The sequence below is a fragment of the Silene latifolia genome, chromosome 1, assembly GCF_048544455.1.
Source record: "Silene latifolia isolate original U9 population chromosome 1, ASM4854445v1, whole genome shotgun sequence".
Lineage (NCBI taxonomy): Eukaryota > Viridiplantae > Streptophyta > Magnoliopsida > Caryophyllales > Caryophyllaceae > Silene > Silene latifolia.
In genome coordinates, this window is record NC_133526.1 from 9,947,349 (window position 1) to 9,962,530 (window position 15,182).

At 36.9% G+C, this 15,182-nt stretch overlaps 2 protein-coding genes across 2 annotated transcripts; both read left to right on the forward strand.

Moving 5' to 3' along the window:
- Positions 1-235: 235 nt before the first annotated feature.
- On the forward strand, positions 236-7,241 carry LOC141597524 (quinolinate phosphoribosyltransferase [decarboxylating] 1a). The gene is made up of 10 exons (XM_074417994.1): positions 236-329; positions 497-601; positions 2,020-2,153; positions 2,486-2,549; positions 2,640-2,722; positions 3,129-3,212; positions 3,300-3,452; positions 3,906-4,082; positions 5,705-5,772; positions 6,827-7,241. Exons 2-10 carry the CDS (start codon positions 508-510, stop codon positions 6,921-6,923), a joined length of 954 nt encoding a protein of 317 aa, XP_074274095.1. The 5' UTR covers positions 236-329; positions 497-507; the 3' UTR covers positions 6,924-7,241.
- A 1,726-nt stretch (positions 7,242-8,967) lies between these two features.
- LOC141597470 (uncharacterized) lies at positions 8,968-14,190 on the forward strand. Its single transcript, XM_074417938.1, has 2 exons — positions 8,968-10,254; positions 13,758-14,190. The coding sequence occupies exons 1-2, from the start codon at positions 9,047-9,049 to the stop codon at positions 13,762-13,764; spliced, it is 1,215 nt and encodes a 404-aa protein (XP_074274039.1). The 5' UTR covers positions 8,968-9,046; the 3' UTR covers positions 13,765-14,190.
- The last annotated feature ends 992 nt before the right edge of the window (positions 14,191-15,182 follow it).

Genomic DNA, 15,182 nt, shown 5'->3' on the forward strand with positions numbered 1-15,182 from the left:
AGTCACTTAGTGAGCATTTATTAGTGAAGTGAAGATACTTTTTCTTATTTTAAATAACACCCCTGGTACCAAAAACAAGAGGTAGTCGTTTGGTACGTTTAATGAATTTTTGAGTTTTTGTGTATTTTTATCGAGTTCTATACATTTTTAATTTTATTATGACGCAAAAATCAAACTCTTCTTTAAAAAAAGTGAGAAAAAAATAAAATAAAAAAACATATAAAAGCGTAATGATGCAATAGTGAGTGGAGAAGAGTTGACTAGAGCAAAGGAATAAAAGAGAAAAAAAGAAGGTGCGGCGGCGACATTCTCGCAAGGAGATAAACAAGGTGATTATTCTTTACTCTTTTCGTATGTCTGCAATTTAGGATTTTCATCCACATTTTGTTGGTATTAATTTCCATGTTTTACTATTAAGATAAGAAATTGTAATACTATCTCATTTCCATGTGTTAAATGCTTGTTGTTATTATTTTCTGCTGCAATTTTGAGTTAGGTTTGTTGAAAATGATGGAAACGAAGCAGTCACCGCCTTCCCACCCAACGTATGACTTGAAGGCTGTCATCAAGCTTGCTCTTTCTGAAGATTCTGCCAACTTAGGTTTTCTCTTTTTTCCCTACATTTTATACTCTTTCCGTCCCCGTCATTTGTTTTTTTTTTTTTTTTTTTTACATTTTGGGTGTCTCGGTCTCGGTTAATTGTTATCTTTTTTATTTTAAGAAAGAACTTGATGAACAATTTGATCATTTACACTCAAATTATTCCACTTGTCATTTGATAATTGGCTCCCTCCTCTTTCCTTATCTTTGTCGCCAAAAATCAAAGATAATGATTATTGACCGACGGAGGAGTATATATTATTCCCTCCATCCCATTTTTATAATTTAGAATTATGAGAGAAAGAACCGAAGAGGATGGACAAGGATAATTGATCAATCTCATTTCCGCTTCTAATCTTACTTCCGTTGGAATGATTTTAATCGGATGTCGAGGACATACTCCCTTCGTCCTGGTCAATTGTTGTCATTTATTTTTGGTATAAAGACCAAGTAAAGAAGAAAGGACCAATTATTACATGATAAGTGGACCAAATTGAGTGTGAATGATCAAATTGCCCTTAAAATGCATTCTTAAAAGAGAAAAAACAACAATTGAATGGAATATGACAACAAATGACCCGGACGGAAGGATTACTAAAGCTAGGGATTTAAGGGTCGTATATACGTTGCCTTATCCAATAATCCATAGTTGGATCAGTCGGCAGCATTTCGTGTTCTGTGTGTAAGAATATTGGACTCGGAATGGTCCATTCTGTGTCTGTATCACTTGCGAGTACATTATGATATCTTTGGCTGAAAAGATTTCTCTTATCATTTTGGAGTACAGAGTTATTTTATTTTCAGCATCGTCTTTAGACTTGTGCATCAGTGTATGGGCTGAGGGCCTATGACGTAGGAAACTATTAGGGTTCGTTTGGATTGAAGGAATTGGAGAGAAGGGGAGGGAAGGGAAAGGGAGGTATTTAATTTCCTTTGTTTGGATAAAAAATATGGGAGAAAGGAAATGGAAGGGGAGAGAAATGAGAGGACTTATTTTCCCTCCTATAGAACAAACTATAATCTTTCCAAAGGTGGCAAGATTTGGAAAGAAAACATTATTTGGACTCTAATTATACCACCAACATCCTTCAATCCTCCATCCATTCTTCATCTCCCTCCTTCCTCCCTTTCCATTTCCCTTCATAATTTTTGTTATCCAAACACCCACATCCCATTTGCCCTCTCCTTTTCTCCCCTCCCTTCACCTCCCCTCACTCCCCCTCCCCTCCCCTTCCCTCCTAAAATTGTATCCAAACGGACCCTTAATGATAAATTTGTATTACTGTCCTACTACATAGTTATAGAGACATGTACATAGCTTTCCTTTACATGACAGTAGTGTGTATCATCCTCAAAGTATAAAGATGAAATAAGAAGTTTAAGCGTTGTCCTTGTGAAATAACTTTTTCCTTGGTGCAGGGGATGTGACATCTTTGGCCACAATTCCAGAAAGTATGGAAGTCGAAGCCCAATTTCTGGCAAAAGAGGATGGAATCCTTGCAGGTGTTGCCCTTGCAGAAATGGTATTCAGTGAGGTGGATCCGTCCTTAAAGGTATTGGCACATGCATGTATTCCCTCCGTCCAATTTATATTATCCCTATTTGACTTTGTTAGTCAGCTGAATCAGTCAGCTTTGACCTTTAATCTCTCCAATTATATGTAAAAAGAATTAAAGAGGCAATATAAAATGTGTAACATTTGATTTAAACTTTTCTGTCTGTGTTGTGTTTTAAAATTGTAACGAGATGTCGGTCAAAGTTAATGTCGTTTGACCATGACAGTTAAATAGAGAATTAAAACAAGATGGAGGTAGGTAGTACTCCTATTGTTTTGTAAGTTATTCTGCTCTTTCTTAAACTCAAACCGTGCAGAATTTTCTATTAGGTGGAGTGGTTCCAGAAGGATGGGGATCATGTTTATAAAGGACTGAAATTGGGGAAGGTGTATGGTAATGAAATAGAAAACTTTTATCTTCCCAAGCAAGCTTTGTCTTTGTTAAGAATTCTTTCTTCATGACTGGTTGTGTGGTTTGATGCAGGCCGGGCACACAGTATAGTAGTTGCTGAAAGAGTGGTTCTGAATTTTATGCAGAGAATGAGCGGCATTGCAACTCTTACCAAGGTTTGTTATGTGATAAATCACAAACTTAATGCATAATTAACACTAATTTCCATCAGTGGACACACAATTGTGAACATTACATCTCCACCCTTTTGCCTGTTTATAATTTGTTTTATAGGATTCACATTCGACTTTCTTCTTCTTTCTCCCTCTCACAAGTTGGTTCAGTACTGCGAATAATGTTTGCGATCAACCACTTCACATCGCTCACTACTTTACTTTGTTGTATTTTTCATAAGCGAAACTTACCTTGTCTGCTTGCAATTCAAGCATTAATATCTCCTTCACTATATTCTATAGCCCTATGCCCTGTAACGCCGCTTTAAATGTCGGCATGACATTGGTACTATTCTGGGTTTCAAAACTTGCGTGCATCAAGAAAGCTAAAGGTTTATATATCTTTTAGGCGATGGCTGTGGCTGCACATCCTGCTATTATTTTGGAGACAAGAAAGACTGCTCCTGGTTTGCGCTTGGTGGATAAGTGGGCGGTGTAGATCTTTATCCTTCTAATCATATCCCATTGCACATGATTTGTCAAATGCTGCTGTTGACCTTGAATTGTATGCTACTCACAGGTTCTTATTGGCGGAGGGAAAAATCATAGGCTTGGTTTATTTGATATGATGTTGATAAAAGATAATCATGTATCTATAGCTGGAGGGGTGACAAATGCCTTGAAATCTGCAGACGATTACTTACACAAAAACAATATCCAGATGGAAGTTGAGGTGGTCATCAGTTCTCTAGTATCTGAACTGTTGTATTGACTTGATTTTATGTATTTCTAATCTATTACCCTTTCTTTTCCCTTGAGATTTTTACACTTTCCTTTTTGGAGTGTTTTGGTGGATTCTTTACAAATTTATTTTGCGAAAACAGACAGTTGAGTGTGAGTGGACCTCTCTCTGTTTTTTTTACAACATCATACCTTAATTGCGAAATACGGTCCCCTTTTTTTAATCCACATGCATACCTTCTATACTCCTAAGATGTTTTAAATGCAAGTATAAACAATCCGATGCAGTAAATAAGTATCATGAGGTTTCTCTTAATGCTTGCCTAGGCTTTCGTAATGTAACTTTGGTGTGTATATTTGTATAATCAAGCTATTATATATTAAAAACTGGGCAGCTGTTGAGATTAATATGTGCTCCTCCATGTTCGTTCTGTGTGTAAAACAGATAGAAACGAGAACCTTGGAGGAAGTTGGGGAGGTATTGGATTATGTGTCCCAGACCAAATCTTCCTTGACACGGATCATGTTGGATAACATGGTCATCCCACAGCCCTCCGGGGAAGTTGATGTTTCCATGCTCAAAGAAGCCGTTAGAATGATAGACGGAAGATTGGAGACTGAGGTATTTCTCATATTTGTAGGTCTAAAATCTAAATGTTTATGTTGGGATTTTTTTGTACAAAACACACTATAATATACAAGAAATAATGTTAAGCACACAATATTTTGTTATTGGATTTTTCCACAACCCAACTTGTATTGCTATTCGAACTGTAACAATAATAAAATCATCCAACAGTTAACTAAGAAGCTAAGAGTTTCTCTATATGCTTAAATCGCGATATTAAACATAACACATACTTACAACAATGACAATGAGCTCTATTATATTTATAAGGTTCTAAGTCCTAACTCTACTAGCCACATAAAGAGTCTTGATATATTACTAACACAACTCCTAATATTTACCTCTAGTAGTACCATAGATTACTGAGGAAAAACGTTACTAACTTACCTAAAAAAGTAACCACTAAAGACTCTAAAAGCTAGTCTTCAAAATCTTGTGCTAATTCCTAATATTTACCGCTAGTTATGATAATTCATACTCCGTAATATATGACAATTTGTGCATTAATCTCTATATATATTTGGGAAAATTAATGGTCAAAGTTGACGAAGGTATTTGTCGGTATTTGCTTCTCCTCCTACTTCCATAAAGTTGAATAGCTGATATCGGAGAAAAAAAACTATCTTTAAAGAGGTAGTTTGTGAAATAAAAAAAAAATGATAAAAGACTTTTCCAAGAAAGAGCAGACGATGAAGTTGGTTCTTTATGTGAATGATCTGTATCATAGTTCCAGGCATTTTATAGATCTACTCTCATGGGTAACTGTATTAAGTTTTTTTCTTATGCTTAATCTTTAGATCCCATTTTCCTCATCTCTCACTGAGAAGCTATAGTTTGATCAGAGGTATAACTGAGGCCACCTAGTGTAGGTGGGATCTTATTTGGGACTGGGGTGATGTTAATAAATGTGTGGGTAAGTTCATCCTCTCCAAAGCACTTTTATGGATAGGTAGGTAGCATCATGAACAATACTCAAGGTATATGTAGTTTTGTTTGATGAAGAAATCATTTCACTGTTGTAGGCCTTGTGGAGAAAAATTGAGGGTATATTATCTTATCTTTGGTTAGGAAGTTGGGTTTCAGGAAAATGCGGGGGTACATAGTACAATATTGGAGGGTATATTATCTTATCTCCTTCCTCTCTTTCCCCTTTTCCCTTTCCTACTCATATCCCAAAAAAGTGTTAATATGTTTATGTGCTAAAGCAAAATTATATGTGAGCATTGCTAAAGACGGAAAAAGTATATAATTAAAAATATCATCACTCCGTTACCTTCAAAGAGCACATAATATTTGTGGTGATTAGTGACCAAAGATTTGTGGGACTGTGTAGCTGTTCTCAACAACAGCTATAAGCCTATAATGCCTATATGCCTCTGCCCATCCGCTGACCTGCTGCATGCATAGCTCGGAGATTTACACATGTACACAATATTGCCTTGGCTAGCGAGGAGACTAGTTCTGAGATTGTCTCCAGCCATTTTCTACCATGTTTGATCATCTTTGAGCCTGAACTGGATATTATAGAAGCTGTTTTGATTTTGAGGCATAAAATTTAGTTGTTTAGTTTATTTCATAATATTTATTATCCAGTTTCTTTGGTGATTGTGTAACAGGCATCTGGAAATGTTACCCTTGATACAGTGCACCAAATTGGTCAGACTGGAGTTACCTATATTTCAAGGTAAGAGCATAATTTTCAAGCTGTGGTAAAAACAGTTGGTGTGAGTGACCTTGCTTAATTTGGAGAATTATGCTACTTTTGAGCCATGCAAATGATCCTAGTGTGTTGTCGACAAGCTTTCATGATAGTTGTGCACTTGTGCGTCAAAAAACTGTCTGACCTAAGAACTTTGAGACTTAAATGCTAGGGTTTCAGTTTCTAGGGTCAAGTACAGAGAATAAGTTTGCAATCTACTGGTGATCTTTGAATAATTCCTCTACGTTTTTTTTAATCTTGAAATAAGTTGAAAGAGTGGCGTCCTAGTATTTAGGAGACTATAGTCACCATACCGTATGAACTTTAAATTGGAAGGTGCTACAATTGACTTTTCCACACTTTGTATTTCCATTTCTAATGGAGCCAAGGGCTTGCAAAAGTTGCAAAAGTTTGGCTTTGGAATATGATGTTATTAAACAAGTATGGGTCACCAACTCTACTTATTTTATTTCGAGTTGGCAGTCAATTGATGCATATCTCGACTCAGTTTTAATTTCATGATAGATCAGCCTCGTTCCTCCAACCTCTAGAACGCAGCTTAGGTTCTACCCTACTATACTTGTATAGTTGTATTTCTCGCATGTACAAGTACAACTTTGTTTTATGAGTTTTGCGTCTGGGCTTTGTATCACAGTGGCTCCATCCTATCTGTTAGATAACCAAAAGTTCAAGTCACCTTGGATTATGAAGTTATAAAATGCATCGTCAACCTTGTCCTTAGTGCCAACTTCTCTTAGTTCTGCTCCTGTGTAAAGGTCTTAGCCTAGTGGTACACAGTGGAGACCGAGAGTTTGTGGTTGATAGTCACATGTACGATGAGCTAAATTCTCTGACTCTATCTTACATATGCTCTGACATTAAGTATTACTTTGATTTACGTCAAATGTTGCTTAATTGATCTGCATCATGATTCATGATAATATGAGTTGCTTGCAAAACGAGCTATTGCGTTTTTGTATTTGTTTCTGTGACTAATGTAGGCGTTAGAAAAACCTAACTTGCATATTTGTTTCTGCAGTGGCGCGTTGACGCATTCAGTTAGGGCACTTGATATCTCCCTTAAAATCGACACCGAGCTTGCTCTACAAGTCGGCAGGCGAACAAATCGTGCTTGATCCTCAAACCAATCATTCAAGCATCAAATTTACGGGACATCAACTTTGATCAGTGGAGCATAATTGCTTCTATTTAGTCTCATAAAATTTGTCAAGTTTCCCAAACCACAGTTGGCAATCTGTAATAATCTTTCAGTCATACATTTAAAGGGGAGTCAGTCCTTATGTTTTGGTATAGACCATCCGGATTCGAGGAGGGTAGGACTACTACTCTCACTCATATGTAAGAGGCTAAGAGCTTTCATCTAACACAAATATCTTGGCTTTTTCGAAAGTGTTTTTTGAGTGACCGAATACATTATAAAGTGATGTTATGAATTTATGATCACTCCATTTAAAGTTCTTAGTTTCGAACAGGTGATCAAATGATCTCATACTAGTAAAGGTTTGTGAGGATAGTTCTCAATTTTGTGTAAAAAATATCGTGAAAATTTAACGGGGGATTTTGACGTTAAATAAAGTTAGTAAATAATTCGTCTCTATTTCCATTCATTTATTTCATTGAACTTTAAACTAATCTTTCAACCAAAATATAAACTGAAACTTATAAATCTATAAACTACAAATTGTTAAAGATTTCATTTGTTTTATTACTACAGATAATGATTCGACCCATACTTATAAACCGCTATTATTAGCTTCATGTTCAAAAAAAGTACATCAAAATAATTTGAGGAAATTTGTAAATAAAATCATTAGCTTTATCGTAAAAGAATATTTTCATTAAAATACATGTTTCATAGCACTACTCAATTACGTTGATTAGTTTTGCAGTTTTTTTTTTCCAAATCAAAATTCAATAAGGTGAAATATGGAAAATTAATGGGTCAAATATCATCCCACATAAGTATAAGACAACCTTTTCATTTTTTCTATGCATTTTATTTTGTCTTAATTATCCCACTGCACGAACGTATTTTAAGCTTAAGACGGATAATACGCCCAATATCATCCCACATAAGTATAGGACAACCTTTTTCATTTTTTCTATGCATTTTATTTTGTCTTAATTATCCCACACGAGAAAAAGAAACATATATCAGATGTACTACCTCAGATTTATTTGTTTTTGAGCATATGTGTATTTTTTCTAAGCTTATGACCTCAAACTTTACTTGTTTTTGAGTATTTGTTTATTTTTTCTAAGTTTATAAGTTAAATTTTAATTTTTTTATGTCAAAACTCAAATTTAACTAAACTTATATGTAATGTTTTTGAGTTTAATGTAAATAAATGAACTCGGAAACTTTATTGTAAAATTCATACAGTAATTTTTAAAACAAAACTCAAAATTGTTAATACAATACGGTGGTAGTACATCGGATATATAGTCTACTTACTCCACAAAAACCACGAAGTATTTTAAACTTAAGACGGATAATACACGAGTGTGGGATAATTACCATTTTATCAACTAGATAAATACAATAGAAATCCAAAAACAAATATACATCAAAAATATTAGGGATATTCTACATGGTACCCCTCAACTTTTCGACTTTCTACGTGGTACCCTTACACTTTTTAAAACATACATGGTACCCCTAATTGTTGTCATTATCACTAAGTGTACCCCTAAACTTTATTTTCCGTCAATTAAACTCAGTTTTAGGCGTTAAATAATTACTTGGACGCGTAACCAAGCTTGTCATTTATCATCCCATGACATAAGGACTCTATTAGGCTCAATATCCATCTTTGGACGTGATAATTTGGCATGGGATCAATAAATTTTCCGTCAAAAAATTTCTAGCCCATATATATGAATAAATATTAGGATCGAGATGGATATTGGCCTGGAGTCCATATGTCATGTGATAATAAATGATGTTGGTTACGCGCCATCATCACTTAACGCCTAAAACCGAGTTTAATTAACGAAAAATAAAGTTTAGGGGTGCACTTAAAGTGAATGACAACAATTAGTGGTACTACGATGTTTTAAAAAGTGTAGAGTGCATCTGCGTAGAAAGTCGAAAAGTTTTGTTAGGTGTCTGTGTAAATATCCCAAAATATTAATACTGGTCCGCACGTGTTTAAAAGTAGTTCGCTCTTAAAAGTTGAAGCACAAGTTCCTTCCTTCCTTCTCCATCACCGCGATCACACTCTCGCATCCCCAAAAAATGGAACCACCACCGGACCACCACTCCAACGACCACGACGCCACCTGTCTCGCCACCACAGATCACCCATCTCCACCAACACGCATCCCAACTCCACCACCACACCTAACCACCTCCGCCACCTGCTGCAAATGCGGCGGACCCACCGCCCTCACTCCACCACCACCATCAAACTCCATCCCTAGCTACCTCCCTATCCGTTACCCCGCCGTCAACCTCCCTCCCGACGCCGCCTCCCGCTCTCAACAATCAATCATCCTAACCCCCGTTCCTCAACCCTCGTCCGTCCCGCCGCTCTCTCCGCCCTTCGCTTTCACTCTTCCCGTTAAACGCATCACCTCGCCTTCCGATGTCAAGCAATTCGTCGAATCTCCTTCTTCCGGCAAGCCTTTCCTCGGTTTCGTCGCCGCGCTCGCCTCCGCGACCCGCGGTCGGAAGATCTCCGATCCTTGCCACGTGTCCGATACTGTCGCCGCTATCGTATCCATCTTGCGATCGTTAATTTCCGCCATTGATGAGATTCCTCCCGCCGCGCAATCGAGCAGGTACGGTAATCTTGCTTTTAGGGTTTGGCATGAACGGATGACGGAATCTGCTGTCGAATTTATGAACAATATTTTGTCGGTATCGTCGCAGGAAATTAAAGGTTCTGTAGTTGAGCTTGTTTCTTACTTTACTGATAGTTTCGGGAATTCTAGTAGGATTGATTACGGTACTGGACACGAAACCAATTTCGCGGCGTGGTTGTATTGTTTGGCTAGGTTAGGGTTGATTAAGGAAGAGGATTATCCTGCTGTTGTTATTAGGGTTTTTGTTGTTTATTTAGATTTGATGAGGAAATTACAGCTTGTTTACTGTCTTGAACCCGCGGGATCTCATGGAGTTTGGGGGTTGGATGATTATCATTTTCTGCCTTTTGTGTTTGGTTCCGCTCAGCTTATTGATCATAGGTATATGAAGCCTAAGTCGATACATAATGAGGATATTCTTGAGAATTTCTCCAAGGAGTATATGTATCTTTCGTGTATTCAGTTTACTAGGAAGGTTAAGAAAGGTCCCTTTGCTGAGCACTCGCCTTTGTTGGATGATATTAGTGGTGTGCCTAATTGGACTAAGGTTAATGGCGGCTTGCTTAAGATGTACCGTGCTGAGGTCCTTGAGAAGCTCCCTGTCGTTCAGCATTTCCTCTTCGGCTCCATCATTCCTTGGTATGCCTTCTGTTTTCGCCTCTTAGTTTGCGTTGTGATTGTTAGTAGCATGGATTTTGTCATTCTAGTGTTTGTGATCAATGCACTGTTTCATTTTTTGCTAGTGGAATTGAGGTTGTTGAAATCGTGCTTTGATGTAACTAGTCAAGATATTTTGCCTTAGTTGGTAGTTGGTTATGTTTTTCTTTTCGGGTATAAGGGAGTCATAAGGGCAAATTTCTATACTAACAGGTTTCAAACCCCAATTCATGAGTATAACCGCTAAATGGCAGGTGATAAACTTGTCGTCAGAGCCGAAATGAAGTAGTGTTGTATGGGATGAACCATAGAGAGTTTAAAAGGTGTTTAAAAGCGCACCAAAGTAGCGATCCAAACACAAACTATCTTTAATGCAAAGCAACATAGGGGGAGGGGGTTAGATTTGAATCAAATTAATGAACTAATAAGTCAAGAGTTGCGAAGGGTGTTACCTTGCATGGCACTTATTGAGAGTTAGAAAGGATGTTACACAGAGTGTATTAGAATGTGAATGTCATTTCTTTGGAGGGGTTGTATGGGGTGATGATCACCGTCTTTCAGTGGCGCTTCTAGGTATTAGAAGTCGGGGGTCTGGAAAAATGGACAAATCACTAGACACTACTTTAATGATAGACCTAAAATTTCATCAACATAATTCGAGTTTTCACGAAAAAAATCAAGATAAAATCGTAGTTAACTATTAAGCTAGTTAATTAAGATTTATAGTTTACACTTACTCGTTTTTAGAAATGATGCTTTTGTATGAGATTATGAGACTCACAAAAACTAAATTGTAGTGTGAAAATTACTAGTACTTCTATTTACTGAAAATAAAAGACACTTATTGTGACTAGTTATACAAAAAAAATTGTTTGAAAAATACAGACGAAATCTGCAATAAGCAAGATTTGATCTACCTTTAAAAATTAAAATGGATTACATTAACTACCAATGGGAGAATAGAAAGAAGTGCAATAATACTATGTTACATTATGTCCATTTTCTATTAAACTATGGGTGAACACAAAAACTTATCCTCCGTAAGTCCTTGCATTATTGTAACCCTAAGTAAATGGAGTGCACTAAATACCAAGTTGTGGGGGTCCAACTCCCACTCGTATGAGCCAATCAGAAGGCTATATCAGTATGAGGAAAAATTAAGAACAATGAACCTAAATTGATTGTTGAGGGAATAGAACACGCGTCCAAGGAATCTAACTTAATGTCTTCATCCACTGTGTTTACCCACTGAACCAATGAAAGAATGCTGATACTTTAGTCTGGAAATACTTAATTATTTTGGGAATTATGGGGCTGCAGACAATCCCCCTGTATCCCCTTTAAAGACGCCACTGCCATCTTTTGAGGGATGGCACGAAGAAGTGGAGTGAGAGTTGGGCAAGGGATGAAGAGTCAGGCTCTTCCATGTTTTGCTTAGGCCTTAAGAGTGGAGTTGTCGATTTTTATGTTCCTTGGTTTAATCGGGACGACTAAAAGTTAGAGCACAGGGGAGTTTGATATGGCAGTTTTATAGCGGCTCAAGTGTGATAATTATCCATTTATAAGGCGGTTTTGGACGACGATTTATGATTTTGTCTCATGCTAGATGTAGATGCATATTTATCGATATTTAGCGATGTTTCGAGGAGGATCCTGATTGGCATGAAATTAATGTTTGTGGATGAAACAAAGGAAGCCTTCAAAAGTCTAACTTGTGATCAATGGAACTCAAACCTGGGAGTCAACCAAAGTCAATGGTCAACACGAGTGGAACCCAAAACCGAGCCATCTTGAAGTCCAAGCCTAAGAACCCAAGTTAGGCCCTGAATTTTAGATTGGAAAATCAAATTAATGAATTAAGAAGTCTAAGAATCAACAATGTAAAGCAAATGTTTAGGTAATTCAAGTGATAACAAGTCTTAGATTCAATAAATATTTATTGATATTTAGCGATTATTGATTGATTGGCTTTAACCACCAATTAATCCCAAGTACTATATATATTATATATTATATTCTGTGTTGAGTTTGCTCTCTAAGTGGCACCTCCTGCGACAGCTGCTTGGCACACAATTACTAGTCTTAGAATCGAGTTGAGCCGTTGAGGGTAGTTCTAGATCTCGTCCGAAACCAAACCCAGGCGAGACTTTCTTCCCGAAAATACGGTCCCCAGTCACTTCAGCCGCTCCAAGTGGAACAAGTCTTAGAAGTTCGTTCGGTGTGAAAGTTTGGGCCTTCTAGTGCTCAGTAGATATCAAATTTTTCAGAAGGGTTGGTCTTACATACACACAGGTGGAATTGAAATGGTTTCCGCTTTTTAAAAGAGCAAGTGAGAAGGGCGGTGGACAGAAATGGTACCATTGATCAGTCATTCCAACCATGCATTGCACTGAAACCAATATTTCCTAAAAGTAGACGACAAGTTTCTAAGGTTGGGACTTCTCAGAATTCTTGAGAGTGAAAACATGAGTTTCCTTCCCCCTCGTAAATTTAATCATTCAAATTGTTTAACGAATTAAAATGACCCTAGATATTAAACAACTAAAACTACAAATTCAAATGTAACTCAATTGCGAAAACAAAAGTTTCCTACTTCCTTTAAGTTTAATCTAGTGTTTACTTTCTCCTGCCCTTCCCTCCGTCCCTCCCTTTTCATCCCCTCCTTCCCTTCCCTCCTAAACTGTTATTCAAACACACCCTCGTATTCTTGTGCAATGTTTCATCTTTCAAGAGATTCAATGACCTATAAGTCTTTGGTTTTTGAATCTGTTGGAGTAACAGAAATAGCTCAATAAATGGGATGCACTTGTTTTTAGCTAGCAGTTTGTCAATGCATGAGTCAATATTTATTGTAGGTCATCACGTACCAATCTCTATGTTCTTAACATAAGGTAAGGCTCCATATATTCGACACCTTTATCTTGCCAACTGAAGCCTTTGAAAGTGGAGACCTAAGGGTAATGCTATTTTATTTTTAAATGTTTGTGTACATGTTTCGGTGCGTTCAGAAGTTACCCAAGCAGTAGAATTTTTTTCTTCAGAAAATTAAATTCAATAATTTAGACGCGGTGCAATATCAATCCACAGGCTATCAAGTGGTATGATGCTTCCTTGTTGTCCCTGTTTTAGTCAATAATCATGATTATTTAGATTTAGCAAGCCTTCTTCAGTTTCCATCTCATTACATTCCTTGTTTAGGTACTCCCTAATCCCTATAGCTAACTTTACTAGGTTAGACTCTGTAGTTCACATATACAAAATTGTTAGAATACACCGCTTTAACGGTAAACAGGGTGACAGCTGCATGCCATAATAGAAGAGGCTTTGTAGTTCACATTCGCTGGAGTATTATTGGGGGTTCGGGTTACTTTGGTTCATAGAAATAGGGCAACTCGTTATTTTGTAGCTTGGTGTACTTTTTGTCCTTAATTGCTTCTGCACACTACTTGTTATTGTCAGGTAGTGACTTTTTTTTATGTGATCAGGGAATGATGCGGCAGCCTCTTTGATTCAGGCCTTGACGTTGAAGGTCACATTCCTTCGGATTGAGACGTGGAATCTACCGGCTAAATGGAAGTGGAACCGACGGTCATAGCCGTCATATGTACGTTTTGGGTATATGCAGTATTTGAGTTGGATGTTAATATCAAACCATAGATTTTGGTTTATACATATGGCTGTTAAATTAGGTATCACCAAATTTAAATAATTTCCAACTAGTTAGAGATTACATATTTTGTAGTTGGTACTTGTGTTAGGAGGAAAAAAATGAAATATCCCTCTCCCTCTGCATGGCAAAAACAAACTTCAATGTTTCGAGTTGTGCGGACTTGTATGAATGGAGGTTCTGTTTCAGTGATTTGTTATAGTCAAACCAACTTCAATTATTAATGTTAGTATTATTATTCTAGCTAAAAAGGTTAAAATATAAAGTTATGCATCTTACTCGTCCTGTGCATTGAGGAAAGTTCATAGAGCTAAACGGTTGTTCACGTTAAAAACTTGGACAATTGGGCGCCCTGCTGAATTTTCGAACAATAAGATATCCGATAAAAAAAAGGTTGTAAACGTATATTTTGTCCATCATCCCACCTCAAGCTTTTAAAAGGAGACAAAGTAAAGGTCTCAATTTTAAGAGGAAACCACTCCGAATCCAAGTTAAGATCATCTTTCTCATCTCGTCTAATTGACTGTCTTGTCACTTGTGTAGCACTAAAACTTGGGAGAGACGGTCTCTCACTAAGTTATTGAGAGACCAATCTTTCGTACCCTTTTATTTGTATTTCGTACCTTTTTTATTGTTGATCGTGACCTTAGTAATTTCAATCTATTTACATAATAAATGTACCCATTTTATTATTAATCATGATTTGTACCTATTTTATTATTGTTAGTACCATTTTTTCTTAAAATTGTACAATGGTCTCTCAATAAAGCTTATTAAGAGACCGTCTCTCAGGAGACCTACTCCTTGTGTAGAGATGGTAATTGGGTCAGTCTGGTTGAGTTTGGTTTGGGTCGTAACGGGTTCGGGTTATATCGGGTCAAGTCATTTCGGGTCAAATGATGTGTCGGGTCGGGTTTGGGCCGCGTCATTATCAGGTCCGGTTACGTTGTCACATTAGTGCAAATTTTGACATAAATTTAGTTTTTAACCATTCTTTGTTTTAATTACTTCATTATATCTTAATCTCAATCGTCATCAATTCATCATACACGCAAAACATTTTCACCATATCCGGGTTTAACCCAAATTCAAAATAAGTTGGATATTGCATATCAAAGTCATGACAATTTTTCATAGGATGCAATGTTTTAGAGACCAAATCTAGAAAGGGATCAAATATAATACTCCCTAATCAGCAAACAATAAAATGGTGCAGATTGCAGAATACTTGGAAGAGACCAAA